The 22,599-nt window shown below is 34.6% G+C and overlaps 2 protein-coding genes across 2 annotated transcripts; one reads left to right on the top strand and one right to left on the bottom strand.

The window, feature by feature from the left end:
* Nucleotides 1-44: 44 nt before the first annotated feature.
* Nucleotides 45-3,335, top strand: LOC102804282 (uncharacterized). The gene is made up of 4 exons (XM_085506519.1): nt 45-522; nt 1,700-2,045; nt 2,228-2,435; nt 3,027-3,335. Exons 1-4 carry the CDS (start codon nt 287-289, stop codon nt 3,248-3,250), a joined length of 1,014 nt encoding a protein of 337 aa, XP_085362645.1. The 5' UTR covers nt 45-286; the 3' UTR covers nt 3,251-3,335.
* Nucleotides 3,336-5,494: 2,159 nt separating this feature from the next.
* Nucleotides 5,495-22,138, bottom strand: LOC100378218 (26S proteasome non-ATPase regulatory subunit 13-like). Its single transcript, XM_002734469.4, has 11 exons — nt 21,975-22,138; nt 20,737-20,815; nt 20,019-20,109; nt 16,104-16,147; nt 15,311-15,397; nt 13,651-13,822; nt 9,609-9,688; nt 9,198-9,323; nt 8,543-8,686; nt 7,572-7,688; nt 5,495-6,217 (listed from the first exon to the last, which is right to left on the bottom strand). Exons 1-11 carry the CDS (start codon nt 22,070-22,072, stop codon nt 6,122-6,124), a joined length of 1,134 nt encoding a protein of 377 aa, XP_002734515.2. The 5' UTR covers nt 22,073-22,138; the 3' UTR covers nt 5,495-6,121.
* Nucleotides 22,139-22,599: the final 461 nt, after the last annotated feature.

Genomic DNA, 22,599 nt, shown 5'->3' with positions numbered 1-22,599 from the left:
AGATCTTGGTTTAGGCGCCATTTTGAAACATTTCGATCCAAGATCCAAATGGGCGTACGTTCCGGAAAAAAACAGAAACTGTTTACTTCATAATTTCGACATTCTATTGCGATACCGTAGATTTTTATCGAACCTACTAGCGTATTTTATCGCTTGGTGTCGATTTTATTGCATATTCGTCCAACTTTCTCTCCTAGTCGAAGAATTGCCTCATTGACAAAACCGTTGATCGAGCAACGAGGGACGCTAACCGTTGCTAACGGACGTTACACTACAACGAGAAATTATGGATGAAAGCTTGGATATCGAAACTCGTCCACACTCAACTCCCAACCCACGAAGGTTTATGCGAACCGACGAATCACCGAAAAGAAGCGGTGGATCGAGGAGATCTACACGCAGATCGTATTCGCTTGATTCTACAGGGGATTCGACGAGATCGTTACTGTCTGTGTTATCACACAGCAGTGTCGGAAGTCTGTCAACAGGAAGTATCACGGATGATGAAAACGAATCGGACAGGTATGTATATATTCTACATGCGCCGTGTATACCTATAAACTGAAAAGTGTAACATCGATAATAATCTGTACATTTAGACTTCGCCCAGCCAGAAGCCACATTGAACTGACAGTGAGTAGAACATCTCTTGAAGTCAAGGTGATTCGAAGTGAGCTTTCAAAATAATAATAAAAAAAATTAAGAAATATTGATTAACCACTTTTGTTGAGTAGAGGTATGTTTCAGAAATATTCAATGTGAGATAGCATAAGCTGCGCTGAAGCACAATTGTTATCTGGCAAGCTTCCAGTTTTGGAGTAACTGCCATATCTGTGTAAATTATTGGTACTCTATCAATCAACACCAATCAACAAATAATTCTGCATGAGTGGATTCCTGCTAGAAGAATACGGCACTGATTTTTTGCCAATATTCCAACAAAAAATTTCTGGTCAGGAAGATCCCATAATGTGGCTTTAAACAGTGTACAATTTGAACAGGTTCACACCACAGTCACTTGGGGGCTGAAAATCAATAAATACTAATTTTCAATAAAAATCATCCGCTATACGTATAGAAATAAACAAGTTGTGAAACACGGCACCGAGTAAATCGACACCCTGTCGGTTTCAAATGTCGATTTCTTACCTTAAAATGCGAAACAAAAATTTTAGACAGGATCAGGTGTTACGTTAATAACCATTGTTCATAATTGCTAACTTGGTTTTATTCAAAACTGCACAAATCCCGCGTTTTCTGATGATATCCGATGATTTCATGAACAAAAATGGCCAGCAGCCAGAATCAAGGGGGATTCGCATAGAGTTCTGGGTAAATCAAGGAAATACTCGCTGTTACGGCACGCCTGATTGGCTGAAAATGAGTATGCGCACTTGAAAATGACAGTGGTTGTAATATTTTCTCCAGGGTTTTGTTTAGAAAGTGTAACAATTGTTCTTTCCTAGTTTTATTTCAGTTTCAGCACTACTCGAATAATTTTGCCAAGTTGTAAATTGAACAGCAGAACGAAAAAAAAATATTATTCTATTTAGTACCACAAGGGGCACTCGAAAATTGCAAAGAAGCAATGTTAACCAGGGAGATCAATTGGTTGTACAGTATAATCTGTTCTTTCAACTTGTACACTCTGAAAAACAATCTAATAAGCTAGGTATATCTTTCTTACTTTGAATAACAGACCAGCCAATTTAACCAGAAACATCCAGACACCAGAGAGCTCAATCTCATCCAGTGACCATGGAAACACGTTATCACCGTGGGAACAGTGGTTAGTTAGAAAAGAGAAGGAAGATCGCCTAAAGGTTAAGAAAGCAATGAAAATTGAGGAAGAGAAACAAAGACAGGAGGAGGAAAAAAAGAAAGAAAAAGAGGAATTATTAAAAAAAGCAAGTGGAAAATATAAAGAGTGGTCGGAACAGAAAACTATTCAGCAGAAAGTGCGGACTAAGAATGAGCTGAGAAAAAAACGAATTGAGGAGGAGATGCAGAAAGAAGAGAAAAGAAAAATTGAAGAAAAGGCTACGGTAAGTTGGATGTCTTTGCTCTCCCATGCAAATATGATGCATTATTCAGAAAATAGGAACATCTATGCTACTTGGCAGTCTGGGAAAGTTTGTATTACGGTACTAGTAATTGCTGTCACACTGTGAGCAGTAGTTTACCATGGCAACTAAGTAATATATAAGATGTATATTTTATATTCCAGGAGAAATTCCAGGAGTGGACTGAGAAAAAGAAAGAGGCCGAAAAAGAAAGAAAGCGCAAGGAAAAGGAAAAACAGGCAAAGAAAGAAGAGGAAGAGAAGGAAAGAAGACTGAAAGCAGAGGAGAAATACAATGAATGGAAAGATCAGGCAAAGAATCGTCCAAAACCACAGAGGAGTAGTTTTGGTTACACCATGGGTACATTAACAGGTAATTAGTTCCAGCAAGGTTTGGAAGTTTTAATTTGCTCATTTTCGTTCTATAATGCCCTCTCTGGTGACATTTGTGGGGCTCTCCTTCATTCATCAGGCATGAATATAAATATCAGCTCACTGGATACAAACATGTAACCAAACAAATGTTTGAAATCTTCTTTAACACGGTTTTTAAACACATTTTTCAATAACAAGAAAAACATTAGCATAATTAATTGCAAGATTTTGTTTTACGAAAAAGAAACTAAGGTTTTTCTTTTGTTCTTTGGAATTTGAAAATTATGCAAGGAGGTGGCCTTTATTTTTCTCACATGGCTTTGGCAGAGTTGTTGGATGTGATGAATTTGTAAACAAACACTAATTTTGATTGAAATTAGAGATTTTTGTTGGATATTATGCCATGCTTATTTGGCAAACATGCGCAAATAAGACAGATTTTTTTTTCCTGGTAGTTACCTGTACCATTTACTCCAGTTTGTTGAAGCAAGGCACTATAATAAAAGTTCTTTAATGGATTGACCCAACTCTGTGTTTAGGTCAGCTGACCAAATCTTACAAGAAATATCTCATCATACTTTCTCATCAGGTTACTATGATGCTGGTGCTTACCCAATACCAAGTTATTATAATCCAGTACCATGGCAACCAACTGAAGTCCCGAAATCTAAATCTAGTCGTGTCAAAACAAGTAGAAAGCCAAGATCAGCTAAATCCAAGAAGAACTCTGTTGTTTCTGAGCCGCAGTCACAGGTCAAATACAAGACAAAGGCACTTCAAGATAACCTTACAATTTGGGGAAAGCACAAATGAGACAATCCTTCTGATTGGAGCAATGTAGCTTGCTCTCCACCAATCCAGCTTACTTTTTACCATCAGTGCAATGAACAGTATAAAACTGCTACTGAATAGAATTTCAATTCTCGCCATTCAGATCACTTTTTACCAACAAGATAATGGAATTAGTAAAATGACCGATTGTTGATTGGGTAGTAAATTTTAGCCAATCTACATGAGTGCAATGAATTCCAATGGTATTCATTGTAGTTATGATAATTTATTATAAAATTATTACTATTGTTTTCAAAATGTTTTAAAACCATAAAATTATATTTCAGATTCATTCTGTAATTCAGGCTTGCTACTATACTAGTAGTCTCCATATTAAAACACAACAGTAATATGTGAATTTTGTGTGAACACTTTTTTTACACATTAGACATGTTTCGATGACTGGTGCTGCTTCAATTCAATTCAGATAACTTATCAAAATTCTGGGGTTGTAAAACACAGATCATCGGAAAATTTTAAACCTATCAACAAACAAGCTGCTCTCTGATTGGTTCGACAGTTAGGTAATGGGGTGGAATAGCCAATCAGACACAATCTTGTAAGTAGCTTTGCAAAATTTGATACCTATCAACAAACAAGCTGTTTTCTGATTGGTCTGACTGTCAGGTGACATAATCTTGCAAGTAGCTTTGCATAGACTTTCACAAATTTAAAAGACATCTTTGGACTTTGTCCCTCATATGCTACAATGTACTTATAAATATCAATTATAATTATTCATCATGAATGAAAAATATTTTTATGTTGTGATATTTCACAAACATTTTAGAGTATATGATCATCACCAGAAGCAACTATTGATATTATTTTGGAGATGCAGGGAGTTACGATGACTTTTAGTGGGGTCATAGGGAGTTGTACACATGTTCACATATTTAATTGCCAATTTAACTACATTTGTACACAGCCCTCCCCCCAATATTGCAACTTGAAATTTAAAAATGATTTTAAGTGTAAATTCAAACACTGTTTTTGTTGGCACTTGTTGCAATGTCATGGTATAAGTCCCATGCATGCTGTTCATTGACAGCAGTTCTTAAAACAGTGAAGATGCAAGTCACATTCTTGTCTTCCATGGTGTACATAATCAGGGCAATATTTTTATATTCTAAGAAAATATTTGAGTGGGGAGAAATCTTTGCAAAATTGTGCCAGTGATTTTATTTTCTTTCTGATACAGTTTATATATTTAATAAATTAAGAATGCATAATTATTTTTTAGTGTTAATTTTGTCTTTTCAAAGGAAGAAACAGGCAAGATTTATGTGGTTGTGTGGTCATTTACACTTCCATCTTAGCATGCCCGGATCACCCCTCTGTTTTTGGACATTTAACGAGTATAGGCCCAGGGTGTTTTTCTGAGTGTCGACGACATTTATTAAAATACAATGCATGCAGGTAAAAAGTGTATTTCATTGCATAATAATTGTGATTGGTACGGTAGTTTCGTTCCTGCTTTTACGAGAAAACAATTTCAGAGAGTGCATGACGGGCGAACGTGGTTTATATCTTTTCTATTCTTTTATTTACTCAGGATGAACCCCAGTGTTGCAATACTGAAGTAATTCATATTTCTTACAAGTAAAAGTTTTTGAAACACCAAAAACTTAATCGTCAAATCGTGAAGCCTGGTCATTGACCATAGTTTTATTTTTCTGAATAATCGTGTCCATGGAGACTCTTGAATGGGGTGGGGTGTCAACGAGCAAACTACTCTTTGACATTACTTGTTGGTGACCGTGAAAGGTTTACCCAATGCAAGTGGAAAAACTCATTAATACATAGTTGAAGGAATTAGACTGTGTTGCATTTTTGCAAATGATCCTTGGTAAAGTGAGTTATTTACAAGATTCTTTGCATGGACATTTACTTCATACACAGTGATAAGTGAATTGTATTCTTGGGAGTTTTATAACAATGTATGAAGGCAAAATTGACTGCAATCAACACATGAACAAGTCATTGTCAATGACAAATGGCAGTTCCCATTCAGTTTTTAGTGACTGTCAAAGTATGTTATCAGGTAGTACAGGGATGCAATGACTGATGTGTATTTCCATATTGGGTTTGTGTGTACTTCAATGTTTATTAATCCATTAACTTTATACCAACTGACTTTTTCAAATTTTAAACAATGTATTCACACATGATGCATAAGGACAACAAAAAATCTTACTTTCTCGTTCATTTCACAGCAAGGCAATCTAGGCAATAGAAATAACAGTTTATTGAACTTTGTAAGAATTACATCAATATCATGCCAAGTGACAATACAAAAACGTATATGGGAGAGAAAAATGACTTAAATATTTCTGTTAACAGTTTTATTACTATCTACGTCTTGTCAATTCTCTTAGCCAATCAGAATGGGACTACTACCTAGTGCAGAGCTTTGCATTCTTTCTGACCAATTGAAACATGGCTACTGTCTAGTTTTATCTTGGCCAATCAGAGTGAGGCTGTTATCTTGGGTCTGGCTTGACATTCCTTAGACCAATCAGAACAATTTAAATATAAACAGAGTAATAATACACAGGCGAGAATATTCAATTTAAATGTATGTTATTAGGGGTCAAAGGAACGTAATAGTTACATGAACAGTCTTGGATAATCTGCGTGAAGAAAATACACGTTTACTCTGGAATACAAACAAGCGATACACAACAATGATGACAACATTGCCAAAACAAGAACCCAGACAGTCTTCCTATTTCAATTGTGTGTTAACATAATTTATGCAATAAATTCCACAATTTGTAACTCACAATAAAGTTACAGAATCTTAGGACCAAAATAGAACTATTTTAAATGAACGAAGAGTGTTGTTAAAAACTACGTAAGTATATCTTGCGCTTTGACCTCTACCATCATTTCCATATTTTGTACGTCTGTACACCAATGCTGCAATCGCTGCTGCATACCTGCAATCTATAATAAATTATTAAATATTATTATACATATAGCAGTAAAAACATAATTCATTAGTTCGTAAAACACTGTACAGACATGTTTGAATGTCTACCCTATTTAGAATATATTTACTGTAAAATACTTTATTTTAGCTGGAATTAATTGTCGCTGAAAAAGACTTTTTGGGTGTCTTGTGTGGAATTTATTTTCACCGAATTTTTTGTTTTACGAATTCAGTATGAAAATATTTAAATTAAAATATACTGAAATTTAATTGAGTATATAAATTGTGCAGGCTTTGAAAAGCTGCTAATACAATCACCCAAATGCCCTTGTGCAAAATGTTTTGGTATATTTTCATAATAACCTCATATTTATTATACATCTATCATTATATCATAAGTTACTGTGATCGTAAAATTTAATCTAAAAATAGCAATACTATTATTAATGTGTTAAAATAAGTAAATTTTAGTGAATCTTATCAATATACAACAAATGAGATTTTGCACTCTATATACACTATATACACTTCTAATAGAGTAAATATGTTATTTTTCACATAGTTAATATATCAAAAAGTATATTCTAATAACAAAAATTGATGGCATTTTATGCGTTCCCTAAAACCATGGATTTAGCCACATTCATCGATATGTGAAGTCTTCTACAGTAAGTGATAAAGCAAAATATAATACTGTAAAATACTTTATTTTAGCTGGAATTAATTTTCGCTGAAAAGACTTTAGGTGTATTGTATGGAATTTATTTTCACTGATTTTTGACGTGTTAAATGTAAAATACTAGTAAAGGGGTTAATTATTCACTGGGTTTTAATTTAGCTTATTTCGCTGACTGGAAAATGCGCTAAATTAAAACCCAGTGAATATGTAAAATTTTGCATAGAACACATTATCTAAATGATAAAACTGTGAATTTAAAACCCATTGAATATGCCTGAAATGGTAAATCAGTGAAATTTAAACCCAGTGAAAATTAGTAACTTTACAGTATAGGAAAAAAGATATATTCGCTGGATATTATTTTCACTGAATCATCCCTTCAGCGAAAATAGCGAAGATTAATTCCAAGCGAAAATAAAGTATTTTACAGTAGTTGAGTTGGTATTCAAAAGAAATGCCACAGACATTTCATTCAACCCTCTGGTGTTTAAACTTTCTGGTGTTAAACAGGAGCATTTTTATTGGATGTGCTAAATGATATACTAGTGTTCAGTTTTGGGGGTATTAAATAACTAACGATTACTCAAGTACTTTATCATTGTTGTTCATAAATTCAAGCAATCTAGCAGAAGATTTCTATATTTCTACATGTCTACTGAAGGTTCACTTCTAATGGAGAGTATATTTACCTGTTGCAGATCTAGTACTCGTGGCTGGACCCATGTCATGTGCACTTTTTTATCAACCTCATCAATGGAACCTTTAACCAAACCTAATGATAGCGCTTTCATGACTAAATGTTCAACCTGTGGAAATGAAGAAGAAAACTTTTTACAGTCACTGATCTTGTGTATATTATGAGAAATATTCTGGTCAAATCCAATGGTATGCTGTACGTTGCTTTTTACAAAAATAAAATCACTTGAATAATTGAGGCTACCTAGCTTCTTATCAAAATTAACTTTACTAGGAAAACTCATCTCAATTGATGCAATCTAGCTTTCTAGGAAAACTCACCTCACTAACAGGGTACCTAGCTTCTTATGAAAACTCACCTCACACACAGGCAACCTAACTTGCTATAAAAACTCACCTCACACACAGACAACCTAACTTCCTAGGAAAACTCATCCCAATTGATGCAACCTAGCGTTCTAGGAAAACTCACCTCACTAACAGGCTACCTAGCTTCTTATGAAAACTCACCTCACACACAGGCAACCTAACTTGCTATAAAAACTCACCTCACACACAGACAACCTAACTTCCTAGGAAAACTCATCCCAATTGATGCAACCTAGCGTTCTAGGAAAACTCACCTCACTAACAGGCTACCTAGCTTCTTATGAAAACTCACCTCACACACAGGCAACCTAACTTGCTATAAAAACTCACCTCACACACAGACAACCTAACTTCCTAGGAAAACTCATCCCAATTGATGCAACCTAGCGTTCTAGGAAAACTCACCTCACTAACAGGCTACCTAGCTTCTTATGAAAACTCACCTCACACACAGGCAACCTAACTTGCTATAAAAACTCACCTTACTAACAGGCCACCTAGCTTCTTATGAAAACTCACCTCACTAACAGGCTACCTAAGTTCCTATGAAAACTCACCTCACTAACAGGCAACCTAACTTCCTATGAAAACTCACCTCACCAACAGGCAACCTAGCTTCCTTTGCAATTTCATCAAAAGCAAGATTTCTGTGATTGGCTGGTCTTGTAAAAGTCATCTCCATTAAGCAAAGTAGGGAGATTTTTTGCCGTAGATTCATCTCACTAGCTGCAAGATCAGGCTTGGAAGAAAATAGAGCAAGTGGTAAATACATTGGTCACCATAACAGAATGGAGTAATATGACTCCTATTTTGAGAGGGGAACACAGTTGCAACTTGTCACATACATGTAATCCAGTAGGTAAAGTTACCTTTTTGACAACTTGGAAGTGAAAATTTTCTTTCCATTCACTCAAATTTCTTAATTCTATATTATTTGTATACAACCAAAAAATACAGTGGAACAAATGAGGCCTTATATACCACTAGAGGGGGCTATACCCTGTAGCTTGTTTGGATAGAATGCTCTGTGGCTCTATTCGTCCAGGAGTTCTTTACATAGCATATCACATGTAGCCACTATGGACAGTTGGATATTTGGAAAGCAAAATAAATTATATTTCTTAATTAAATTATTCTTAAACACTATTTTCCAGGGCTACGTATCAGTCCCAGTATACATGTACAAGGCATGAATAAAGACATTGATAGTGAAATATAAAAGATGCATGTATGGCTATTAGGGCACTTACCTGTTGTTTCCACTGTGGTTTGAGAGACTCGTATCTTTCTAAGTTACCACTATTAAAAGCAAACAGCAAGTCAACCAGCCAGATTTTGTCAGTCTCTTTCAACGAGTCCAAGACAGGATGAGCCAACTGAAAATAACAGAAAATAAATATATAGAGAGTTCATTTGAGTTTAGTGTTTATATTATTATAGATACACTGTTAAAGTACTAATATTAATTATAATTTAAATGTAGCTGATAAGTTTTTAGTTTTGCTGAGATATAGATGTGGATGATTAGAAGTTTAGTTATAAGTTTCCGTTTTCATACTTTGATACTAAGACAAGGTTAGAGCTTGTGCTTTATAGAGGTATTGTTAATTTCTATTTGGTACAACACAAGACAACTAGGCATGCATAAATTAAAAACTCACAAGTTCTCCAAAATTATATACACCATCTCCTAATAATGCTGCTAGCCCAAGATTGAAAGCTCTATCTTTCTGTTCATCAGCTGAAAAACAAAACAACAGTGTTATTACAGTATCTAAAAGCATAGAAATGAGGTGTGAAATCCGGAAGCCAGAAAAGCCCCCTGGCTGCGACAATTTAACAAGGAAGTCAAGACAGGAGAAATCAGAATGGAATATGGAGAATACAATTCAGATGGGAGTACAGTTGTGATGACACTGAGGATGTAAATGGATCTTGTAAACAGAAGCACGAAGATGAGCTTTCAAAAGCAAATGTTGCAGTAATGAAGTGTGTAGGAAGTAAAGTGAGTTCAATTACAAGTAAAACTAGGGACCTAGACACGGAGCATAGGGCTCCCAGCAGGAATTGTGCTAGCATTGTAGTAAGTCCAGATGAGAAAATGACCTGGAACTCGCAATGTATTCTGTGTACAAATGGGACCCCTTTTTGTACTCTGGTGAAGGTACTTTTTTAATATTGGAGGGTAAGGGAAGCAGTATATGCGCAATCTCTGGCTTCAACCTCTGAAATAATTTTCTGACGAGGATTCCCGTCAATGACACTGCATTGTATAAATCCTGTCCACAAGCAGTGTTTCTGCTACCGATCGCCAAGTGGCGAAAAAAAAATCAGAATGGCTAATGAAAAGTTTCCCCAATTCGTCATTTGGCGATTGCTAAAATTATAACAAAAATGTGTGAACTTTTTCTGTTTGCCTGCCCAGAAAGATTTCCACGTGAAAAAAAACGAAACACGTAAACACTAATTATCATAAAACAACTCTATTTTGTAAGGCTGTTTCCAATTGGGTATCCTGTGACTTCATTCCGTTTGTTATTCAATAGCGTGCGCTGTATTATATGAATGACGTCATCATAACATTCTTTTAAAATGGCTGCCAATATGCAAGGCTCCGCTTGTAGCAAATGAATTTATCAGGGTACGCTTGACACTTTCGTAGAAGGACAAGTAAAACCACCTCCTTCAAAAAAAGACAAGTCTGATAACAAAGTTCAAATAAATGTCGCAACGGACGATAAACCTAAGAAAAATCAAGGTCCTGAAAGTAGCAGGAAAATGGGAAGTCGCGTCAACCGAGGTATGCGTGATGACTGGGTTAAATCATACCCGTGGCTAGAACTTGATTACACGAAGAACTTGATGTTTTGTAAATTTTGTAAAGAAACAAGTAAACGAAATATCTTTACTAATGGATGTGATAAACTGAAACTTGACAATGAAGAAACATGCATCGACAAGGGATCATAAACAAGCAATGCAAGATAAATTTTCATCACGAGATATGAAGCATGCAATGAAAAATTTGTTTGCCAAAGCGGAGCCTGCTGTATTGGCAGCTCTACGCAGCGTGTACTGGTTCGCCAAGGAAAATATCGCCAATGTAAAATTGACATCTATGAATCAGTTTTTGAAGGAACAGGTACGTAATATATTACTAAGAATGTTTTATCTCTTCACTTGCCATTACCTAGTTTATTTAGTAATTTTTTGTTGATAATTTGTCAATTTTAAAACAAAACTAAAATGATTTTTTTTATTAAACTTGAATTTTTTAGGGATTTGAATCCATCCAGAATTTGAAGTGTGATGATCGAACAACATATGAGCACTCCAGCAGTATAGAAGGTTTTCAAGCATCTATTGCTGATGTAATAAATAACAAGATGGGAGAAGATGTTAAGGAGGCTGAGTTTTATGCTATTTTGTCTGATGAGTCTACAGATGTTTCTGTTGATAAAACCCTGATTGTTTATATACGTTTTGTTGATAACTAACTTTTTAACAGTTGTTGAGTTAGACAGTGGTGATGCTGAAACAATAACAGAGAAACTTTTGGAAATCATTAAAATGAAAGGATTTGAACATTTTACTTCACTAGGTAGTGATGGTGCATCAGTGTTTACAGGCAAAAAGTCTGGAGTTGCTGCACGAGTAAAAGAGCAAAATCCTTTTATAGTGTCTGTACATTGTGTAGCCCATCACTTAGCCTTGGCTGCATCCCAAGCTACAAAATCTATACCATACCTTAAAAAATACCAAGAAATAATAAATGCCTAACCACATAGCAAACTAAAGAAAATACAGCACATACTGGGTGATGCCAAAAGAAGGTTTAAGCAAGTATTTGATACACGTTGGCGTTTATTTAGTGGGGCTGTTGATGCTATAGTGATGTTTTGATTCACTGATAACATGCTTTATAGAACAGAGTGAAAAGGGTGATCCATGTGCATCAGGTCTTTTAAAGTCAGTGTCTAACTGCAAATTTCTAGCCACATCTTGTTTTCTTTCCGATGCACTGTATTTTATCAAGCTTTTATCTCAGAGCAGAAATGTTACATTTTCATCAGTTTCAAGCGATATACAGTCAACTATAGATTCTGTTGTTGCAATGAAGTCTATTGATGGAAGTAATTTGAAAACTTTATTTGAGGCAATTCCAACAACAAGTGAGGGTGATTCATTTCTTTATAAGAGTCGTACAATTCAAGACAGTAAGAAACAGAGAAATGATTTTAATTCAGTACGAACCCAATTTATTGTGAAATTGGCAGATAATATTGCCACTAGGTTTCCAGATACTGGTTTTTCTTAAAGCATTCAGTATTTTTGAACCAGATACTCTCCCTAACAATAAGGAGAAACTTTTAGATTTTGGTTTTTCTGAAATTGATATATTAGTAGAGCATTATGGTACTGAGAAGGTATTGCAATCTGGTACTGTTTTTGCCCCACTAATTCATCCAGTAGATACAAGGAATGATTGGATCAATCTAAGGACTTTATTACCTGGCTGTAAAGGCATGAACTTTGAACAATTTGGAAAGTATTTGCTCATATATTATAAAAAAATTTATCCAAACCTTGCAAAATTGGTGCAGATTGTCTAACCATTCCAAAGTCAACTGCTGAATGTGAACAGGGCTACAGTGCATATAATATGTGCATAACTAAGCTTAGAAATAGGCTCAATGTGGAAAATGTAAGTGTTTTAATGAACATTAGACTAAATGGTCCAGCACTTACAAATTTTGATTTCCATTCTGCTTATGCTGTTTGGTACAGTCAGAAACAAAGAAGAATTCATAGTAGTGTCCCAACAACTGAGGTGTTCAATAATGTGCAGAGTATGGCCACCAATGTAAGACAATTACAACACACTCTAAGTGAAATTAATGAGCAACTAGACTATAGTTCTGATTGTCTAGACCAAGTGTCAGACACTGAAAGTTAAGTGAATCAGAATTATATGGTGTTAATTAAACATTGCATTGTGAAAATGAATGTTTGTTTTTTCTGTATTGCAGAATATTGTTATACTACATTGTTATACTAATGTTCACTTTTATTACTTGAACATGTTAATAAAAGTCAGTTACATCACAAAGTTGTGTGTTTCATATAAGCATTATATTTCATGCTTAAATTTTACTCCTTTCTAGGGTCCCACTTTTTTTTTTATAGTTAAATTAGTTTTTTTGTGTGGAAAAGCCTGGTTTTCATTTGTCAGCTTCTATGTGACAGGAACTGGCTATAGAAAATTATTTTTGGCTAATGTTTTGGAGGTTGCAATAGCCACTTGGCTATTATTCTCATACTTCTAGGGGAAACACTGTCCACAAGGATGGGAACTGCAGTTTACTTATCACTGGTGTTCTTCAGAACAAAATGTTGTCAGAGTGTTCTCAAAATTGTGAATTAATCTAGCAGCAAAACATTAATATTTTACAAGATATACCGTAAAATCTGTATTAGAAGCCGCATCCCTAATAGAAGTCGCACCCATTCTTTTTAAACAATTGGGAACCAAAAAATCATCATTTCTCATATGTGTAGATGCTCTAATAGAAGCTGCACCCCCTCTATTGGATTGTACCATTTTAATAGAAGCCGCAGTTTCTAATACAGATTTTACAGTAATCATTATATCATTAGTAATCAATACAATCATAGACAGACATTATCACATCATCTACTTACAAGGTATATCCTCAACTTTTATACATCCTAGATATCGTAAAGCTTCACGATAGTAGTCTGCATGGGAACCCATTAGTTTATGACAATTACTAGTGACATCATAATATCTACTGTGTACAGTTGTTACGCCATCAATGTTCTCAAGTAATTTACCTGCTTCTAATACAATTACCTAGAGGTATAGAAAATTAAATAACATGTTATGAAAAACACATATGTTCACTACCAATTAGTTTAGGTACTACTGTTAATTAAATACACAAATGCATAGACATGTGCTTGTTTAAAATGTTATTAATAAAAAAAGATGTATCATTTATATTTGAGTTTTTGTTTGAAATGTGATCAATTTTATATTTGGATTTTTGTTTGAAATATGAATAAACAAGGCATTGAAAATGACACAGTCCCCATTAAATTTTTGAAAGTTCTCTTTGTGCTCGTCATATTAAAGTGGAGGGGTTGTCCAAACATATCCTTGAAACTTGAGTCCCAAGTGGCGTATACAACAGATTATTTACATCAAGTTCGAACATGTGTTGCGTGACGACCCCTCCGGTTTGGGACATAGCAAAGAAAAACATAGATCGCACATGAAATCATGTCCAAGTTATCACATTTTAAACAAAAAAGATGGACGCCAGTCGGCAAAATTTGATAAAAATTGCAAATTGAATTGACATGTACATGTATCCATTTATGACATACTAAATATCAAAGAAAATGATACATGGGTGACAGAGATATAGTAATATGGCCACAAATAAAAACAGCCATTATTCGGCCATCTTTGATCTGATTATGAAACAAAGTGACATGTATGATGTATGTACCAAATACGAATGAAAATTGTACATAAATCCTAAAAATATAGTAGTAAGGCCAAAGGGTCAGATGCCTGCCAGTCGGCCATCTTTGATCCAATTGTGAAAGAAATTGTCATGGACATGGTATAATTTATGTACCAAGTTTGAATGAAAACTGACAAAGCATGTCCAAAAAACAACATTTTCAAAAAAACAAGATGGCTGCCAGTCGGCCATTTTAAATCGAATCGCTAAACCACTGCATGTGCATATGTCCCACATAAAGTACTAGGCACATGCACATGCAAAGAATGAACGGAATCGGTCCAAAGGATTCTGAAATATGACTCCGGACGGAGACCGAATTATAAGTCCCTGTTTTCGGACTTCGTACGAACGGGGACTGATAAAGATATCAGTTATAGTGGACTGAGATGCAAAGATGTGTCAAATTTATTCACAATTTACTAGTTTATAGAGCACTCATAATTTATTACACAGACATTTTAACATTATATTACTAGTAATATTCAAACATAACACAACATAAATGTTTGTAATCACATGTGAATCCTATAAGAATTTACATCCAAGAAAATACTTCAGCTACCCATCTCCGTATCATCTCTAATTCGCTGACAACTTTAGTTTTGAATATAAGTAGATGATCAACAATTTGAATAAGATTGTCATTCTGTCACCATCAAATGCTAGTCATCTCTGAATGTGGTCACTATGGCAATGTGGTCACTATGGCAATGTGGTCACTATGGCAATGTGGTCCTATAAAAGCGGTCACCATCTCAGTTGTATATACTGTACAAATGCAAGACCTACACACATGTAACACTGACCTTGCATTCCTCTAATTTCCCAGTCCGCAGCTTAATAATAGCCATGGCTGTCATGCATAATATAACTGCTTCTTCATTTGCCTTGACCTATAAAATTCAAATCAAAGTAAATACTGGAAAACATGTTGAAAAAGCGACATACTATTTTAGCAAATAGTGGTAAAATGGCACAATAGCGAAATGTTGATTTAGCGAATCTCTCTTTGTTGATTTCCTGTTTTCATAATACTTGTCTGTCGCCTGCCAAAACAAATGCGCAAAAAAAAAATGTCAAGTGTAATGAGGAAGCCCTCCAGATTATGTTTTCTGTGTTGTTTACAAAGTGTGTATGTGGAGAAAAAGACGTTGGTCCGCCATTTTGAATTTATAATGAAGTCATTAGCGACATCTTAAATTAGCGAATTAGTTCTCTCGCTAAATTCGCTAAAAAGACATTTTTCACTTGAATGCATTTTGAAGTTAAACAAGAGAGTTTACAATAAAGATTTGTTTTATTGGGGTGTAATTAGGTGAAGTATTAGATGCGATGAATATGCACAAATTGCTGAAAATATTTGCCAATATTTCAAATTACTGCAGGCCAGATTTGGAATAATATAAACAAAATTTAGCAAATGGATTTTGAACAATCAATCAAAATTGTACATCAAATGATTGCCAACATTTTTATGCACTGAAAATCGCTAAAAATTAGTCAATAATTCAAGTTCCGATCATCAAATATTACATATACGTATAAGACCCTAATAAAACTACAGGAATGATCTCAGAGTGCAATTTAGCAATCATTTACCTTCTCTTTTATTTTTTCAAGGAATGCAACTGATTCATCAGGATCTGTAAGTAATACAATACAAAATTCAGTGAACTGACATATCGAGAAAAATATCAGAAGTGTTCTCACCACACTAATCTTCAGACGAGAAACCAGAGTACATGTGACTATGTAAAACAGTAACACATCGCCTGATATAGGCCTCCATGGATAGTTACAATAATATGAGGTTATTACGAGAATACCTCAAAGTTTGCACGAAGAGAGTACAACGGAAGCATTGACCGACGAGCAGCAGAGGTCGGCGTGACGGTGTACTGTCTTAGTGCATACTTTGAGGTATCCTTGTAATAACCGTATTATTATACATCTTTTCCTTTCAAACGATACATCATGGGAATACCGAAATCCATAACGTATCAGCGAACTCCTTTGTGTGGAGTCCAGTCAAACCCTGGTGGCAGCCACATTTGTTTTTATTATTAGAGGACGCTTACGTGTGTAATCATTCCATATTTGAAATTCGCATTTCCTAATATGGTAGGATGAAAATACACCCGAAATACTGCAAAATTATGGCAATCTATAGCGTAACGGTGACAGATGTATAATAATATTATATAACAGCATCAGAAACGATGTGCTAAAAATCAAGGCAAGTTTGGTATACCTAAAATCTCTAAAACACAAACAAGGTTTTTTTTTATGGGAGTACTTTTCTACCTACTGAATGAAGACGAACTGTTATTATGAAATTACTTTATTTATAAATAGATGATATACTTCACAATAAATGAATTGAAGTGCCACCCTTGCAGAGACAAATAAAGACAGTGGTGATTGCTGGCAAAGGTGTTCACCACTACTAGTATTGTCCTTCTTTTCAGTGTTCATGTAAATTTAGCTTATATATTACATTTATGGGGAATTTTTAAAATTTATGTAAAACAGATGAAGCAACTACCACATAAATTTTGAGATATGAATAAATAATCCATTAAAATTAGTGTAAAATGCAAACTCTCACCATTTTCTATGACATTTGAACTCTTATATCTTGTTAAGGTAGAGATGCAGTTTATTTGTGAATTTCAATCAAAAATATTTTTTTTCGTTTTTTATATAGATTTTTATCTAAAGAACATTCTGTGAAAATTTGACCAATGAATTCTTATTGGAACACCGTTAAAATTGCTGTTTATTTTCTGGTTAAAAATAAAAAACACTCACACGTGGCAATGTTTATGTCCAATTGCCTAATTTGCATGAGTAACCAAATAACCGGATCTTTGATTGACAATATGCAAATCGAGATTGTACGGGTCATAGTTCATTTAATTCACGCGCATGTGCAATTATTCTCAAATCAGTTCTCGCTCGCTAGCAAACCAAACATTATATTTCCTCAGCGTTTTTTCCTAATTTTTATCATTACATTATGCGTGGTGTGAAAAGAAAGAGAGGTAGAAAGAAGATTCAAATGATTTCTATGTCGGAAGAGGCAAAAGCTACACTGAAGGCATCAGCCCACCGAACGAAAAACAAAATCGATGTGAGCGTCCAAAAATGACTTTCCCTGAAGGCATGAATCTGAGTTTCTGATTGACTGAGAGATTTTATTTTTAAATAATTGTTCTCAAAAAATAAACTGAGCATGTGAGGAATAATTTAACATTGTTTACAGTGATAACAGCTCATTGTCGAAACGAAGCTAACCCATTCACGCTAGTCACAATAAACATCATACTCTTGAATAGGCGTCAATGACTACGGTAAAACTTATACTCTATTTTAGGCATCAGGAATGATTGAAATGTTCGAAAATGACGCCAAAATACACCTTAAAAGTCCCATTTTATTTTTTTTCGAAATCCCATCCCGAATTTACGGCAGAATCTGGTCCCTCAAATAAGGGACACGTGAGCTTTGATTCTAACCGGATATATTGCACTGGGTCGGGGAGATACAAACTTTTGTGTATCTTTTGTCCAATGGGTACCTGTACTTCGATCATTCGCAAGTTTTGCTAGGTGGTGCGAGACAGCTTTGTTTGCAACCGGACGAACTCCGTTTAATTCAATGAAGCAAACAACTGACAATGCTAAAATAAATTGCAGATGTACGCTAAAATTAATTGAAAACAACCAAATAATTTCAATGAAAAGGTAACTTGATACATTACGGTAACAACTCTTTTGATGCGCTGACTGCTTCTCCGCGTCTGATGTTTTGTTTTCCTTGTCATAATACTTACTGATTGATGATTTTGTTTTGATTTTTGAGTTTTTTAGCCTGCAACTCGGCCACGACCTTTGCTTTTTCCGTGAAAAATGGGGAAGTTTACGTCAATTTGACGGACATTCCATTTTTTTAAACTAACGAAGCACACTGTTTAGCACTCCAATTTTTTTCATTTGCCGATTTCTATTCAGAAAAATTTCGACCGCTCGAAAATGCACCTTAATTTTGCACTCTTAAAACATGTCAGATTTCCAACACTAATTATTTAAAACCGGTCGAAATTTTAAAACTTTTACGTTAGGAGCTGGAGCTCTCTTCTTGCAGGCGACCGTCGCCGGTAGTACAACAGCATGTTTTGTACGTACATCCGTGCGCTGATTGTCTGCGACTGTCTTAGAAAATCCCTGAATAAGGCGTTGCCAAAATCGGAAAAAATAAAAAAATGCCTCCTTAAAAACGACCAGAATTCAAATATTTCTTTTAACAAATATGTTGCAGTGGGGAAAATGGATTGGAAACGATAAACAAAACTTCTGTGCCTCGCGTTTCGATTCTAGGATTACGCGATTATTCATTATTGTGCGTTCGCTTCCTGGAGTTGGTTCTCAATACTACATAAAAATCATCAAGGATAAATAATTTAATATCCCACTTTGTACTCTTCACGGTAAACCATAGGCTCTGAAATACTCGTAGATTTTTTATTGAAAATACACCGAAGAGAAGCCATGATGTTTTGATCATGATAAAAGGTCACCTTCCTGGGACCGCCCCCTGTTTAATAATTCATGAGATGACGTCATATTTACTGGGCATTGCCACGTGTTTTTACCGACCCCATCAAAACACTGGTATGAATGACGTGTTTCTGATTTATATATTCAAGAGCAGTTGTTCTGTTCCAACGATTTTACATAAAATGTCTATGTCTATACGTTAACTTTCAATTTCAATAGTCTAGAAAGTATGACAAAGTATGACAAAGCAGTAATTCCCGGTTTAACGCGCAAATATGCAAATTAGCCTTTTTCTCGTCTTCTATTTTTGGTGAATTCTTGGGTTTTAAATTAAAATAGCTGATAGACGCTTTGACCATTTGCCTCGAAATTTTCACACATTATTGACAAGGTGTTCCCCCTTCAAAATGCGTCCGGACAGTTTATTACGGCGAGTGGAACAAAAATAACAAGTCCGCAATTAACATGGATATATAAATTATGCAAAAATAGAAAAGAGTGAACTTTGAGGTCATGCTGTGCGACTTTGAAAGTCGTTAGAGAGATGAGTGGACGCATTTGAATTAGTAGTATACCAAGGTATCCAGTGATGTAATTTTACCCACAAACGGACTTGAAGTTTTTAAGCTAATTTTTTTTAAACCACTTTTGTCCAAAAAAGCATATTTTTGACCCAAAATCAAAAACGCATTCTGGATATTTAAAATAAAGACAAGTTTTACAAAGTTTGTATAATAAGCTTTCAGAAAATATATAACATGTTGGATATATAATACCATCTTCATTGTCTAATTACTCAATTAAAAAGCAAGCCAAATAAACTGCATCTCTACCTTAAAATCATCCAATGATCCCATTTGTTTTTATTTCTGGTATCCCGATTGTATCAACTCTTGTATAATAATAAGATTATGACGACGATGCTATCTACTTTTCAATTTAATGTCACACCCACCTTTAATTTGTTTGATGATGATAACTACCAACTCTGTAAGCGATAGAGCATTTATCCGATGTTCAAAGTCGGAAAGGAAATGTTCATACAACTGTGAAATAACAAGTACATACACAAGAGTGTTTGTTAGTGGTATAAAATATGATATTATTGTATTTACTGAGTCTATATTATCCAGTGTTTGCACCAGTGCAGTTCAAGTATGGTGGACAACCTTCATTCCCTGATTCCATTCTGCAAATACAATGTACCATAGTTGTCCAAGTATAAACCCCAATAAAAGGGCAAATTGACTGAAATTAGGGGGGGGGAGCTTAAAAACTGATAAAAGTTAAAACTTCTCCTGAGCAATAATTTATGCTAATTCAACAACTCAGCGTGTGTACACAAGTGTCTTCATCGATTAGCGCCGTCCAAATTAACTTGAGGATCGGTTGTTAGGCCCCGGGGTCACTAATCACTCTTGGGTGTGTGTTTACTAAGTGGAACAGCATTCGACCCTGCGTTTCACATGAATATTGGTCTGTACGTTTTGGGGTAACAAAAGTAAATTCTAAACGAAGTTTTAAATAAAAACAAACACAACTTCATTGCGTAGCAGCAAATGATCCCGATGCGCAATCTAGTCATGCTGTGTTTCACAATTGTTATAATCAGATAAATGACTTGTAAAATGCTATAATTTTGGGGTTATACTCTGACAACTACGGTACCATACCTGTAATAATCCATCACCTTGATCAAAACATGGATTTTTGACAAAGACGAGAAGATGTAATGTCAGCTGATGCCAAAGTCTGCAAAGAAAAAACAAAAATAATTCACCAAGTTCACTATACTCTAAAATACTTTTTTTTTAGTTGGAACTTATTTTGGCTATTAAAAGGGATGAATCACTGAAAATAAAATCCAGCGAATATACCTTTTTATCCTGTACTTCATATCCAACACATCAAAAATCAATGAAAAACAAATTTCATACAAAACACTCAAAAAGTCTTTTCAGAGAATATTAAATTTATTAGTGTAGATTCAAATTCAAACGAGAGATTGAGATTGTTTATTGGAATTCTTTTTTGTACTGCTCCTTAAGTGCTAATCTGGTTGCCGATTGGAAGATGTTCAGGTCATTTGAAAATTACCGATATACTCGATGACATTACTGACATCAAATTCACAAATAATATATTAATATAAATTTATATTTATTAATATAAATTTTATATAAATTTTAGTATTCTGAAAGTTATTTACTGGTTATAATACAGAACAATCTAACATTTCCATGGTAGCAGGTTTTGGATTATTTATTCAAAAAATTATTGTGCAAAAATTCTGAAATGTTTATTTTAGCTTTCATCAAAGCGATCTAAACTGGCAATTCCAAAAATAATATTTGAAATTTTGTGTTTCCACTTTCTTGGCATTAGGATTATGGTTGATAAGAGCAAAACACGTATTTCTTTAACTTTACCACAAATATCTTTTTCAGTATTGAGTCATAAACAGAAGTCATACTCACCCATTTAATTTTGATAATGTAATTGAATAAAATAGAATAATGCTTTACTAATACCGTCAAGAAAAAGAGTTAACATTTCTATTTAGGTTTTCAGATTAATAAAGTAAATAATAAAAGTACATGAAATGTAAAAATTGATTTAAAAAGAATTCAAAATTCAATTGAATAATGAATCAATGATAAATATAAATAGAAACTACTTACACGAACAGAATAGATTATTTTAGTCTAAGTTTTAACTCTCATATTTGCCTAAAACAATTGGATATCCTCACAAAAAAGTAATTACTTACCAGTCGGCTTTTTGGAGATTCTGTTTTCAAAACAGTGATGTACCAAGACTAACATATTCTCTATGGAGATTGTGTTTGGGCCAGACAACGTAAAATAGAGAATCGAGAACTTATGCATAAACATTCTTAAATACCACTCACTTTTTGTTATACAGTTCTTCAAGCTTAGCCCATTCGGCGGCTACCTCCGGACTCGAACTACTTTGCTGTTCGCTTAAAAAACCGGAGACGTCTTTCATTTTGGCAACTCACGTTGTGAATATTTTTTCAAAATGGCGGATGAAATCACGTCGAAGTCTCGCAATTGGTGTGGGTTTGCGAGAAATAAACAAAAGGTTTGAGCTTTTGATGAATTCAGTTGTTGGTGGCGCTGTTGTTACTGGTTACGCTAAGATGGTCTCGGTAAGGGACGACGTCAAAAGATCGATGTCGGATAAAAAACTTATTTCCTTTAGTTTGGGGGTGGGGGGTTTTGACCTCAAAAAGTTTCCATCCTACAAAAACGATTTTATTTTTTAATGAAGTCAAAAAAATCTTGGAGTATTTGTAGTTCGTTTTTTTTCTATCAGATCATGGACAGAAATAACCGAAAAGGAAAAAAAACAAAAAAATGGTTTGGTTCAAGTGTAAATCTGTGCGTCAAATGAGGTGCATTTGTAAAATCTGTTTACACCCACCCGACAACCAACTGCTATGCAATACTACTGTCCGATTATCAATTTGTATTTAATGGTGAATGTAGTCTGACGCCATGACCAATATTTAT

The sequence above is a fragment of the Saccoglossus kowalevskii genome, chromosome 12 (assembly GCF_978046115.1).
Source record: "Saccoglossus kowalevskii chromosome 12, keSacKowa6.1, whole genome shotgun sequence".
Classification (NCBI taxonomy): Eukaryota; Metazoa; Hemichordata; class Enteropneusta; family Harrimaniidae; genus Saccoglossus; species Saccoglossus kowalevskii.
This window is presented reverse-complemented; position numbering and strand designations above follow the sequence as displayed.

Coding starts and splice junctions, on each gene's coding strand:
- LOC102804282 (XM_085506519.1), top strand. CDS start 287: ATGGATGAAAGCTTGGATATCGAAACTCGTCCACACTCAACTCCCAAC. Junction 523..1,699: donor GATGAAAACGAATCGGACAG/GTATGTATATAT, acceptor TTTGAATAACAG/ACCAGCCAATTTAACCAGAA. Junction 2,046..2,227: donor AAATTGAAGAAAAGGCTACG/GTAAGTTGGATG, acceptor TTTATATTCCAG/GAGAAATTCCAGGAGTGGAC.
- LOC100378218 (XM_002734469.4), bottom strand. CDS start 22,072: ATGAAAGACGTCTCCGGTTTTTTAAGCGAACAGCAAAGTAGTTCGAGT. Junction 9,324..9,608: donor TATATAATTTTGGAGAACTT/GTGAGTTTTTAA, acceptor TGTTATTTTCAG/TTGGCTCATCCTGTCTTGGA. Junction 8,687..9,197: donor AACCACAGTGGAAACAACAG/GTAAGTGCCCTA, acceptor TTTTCTTCCAAG/CCTGATCTTGCAGCTAGTGA.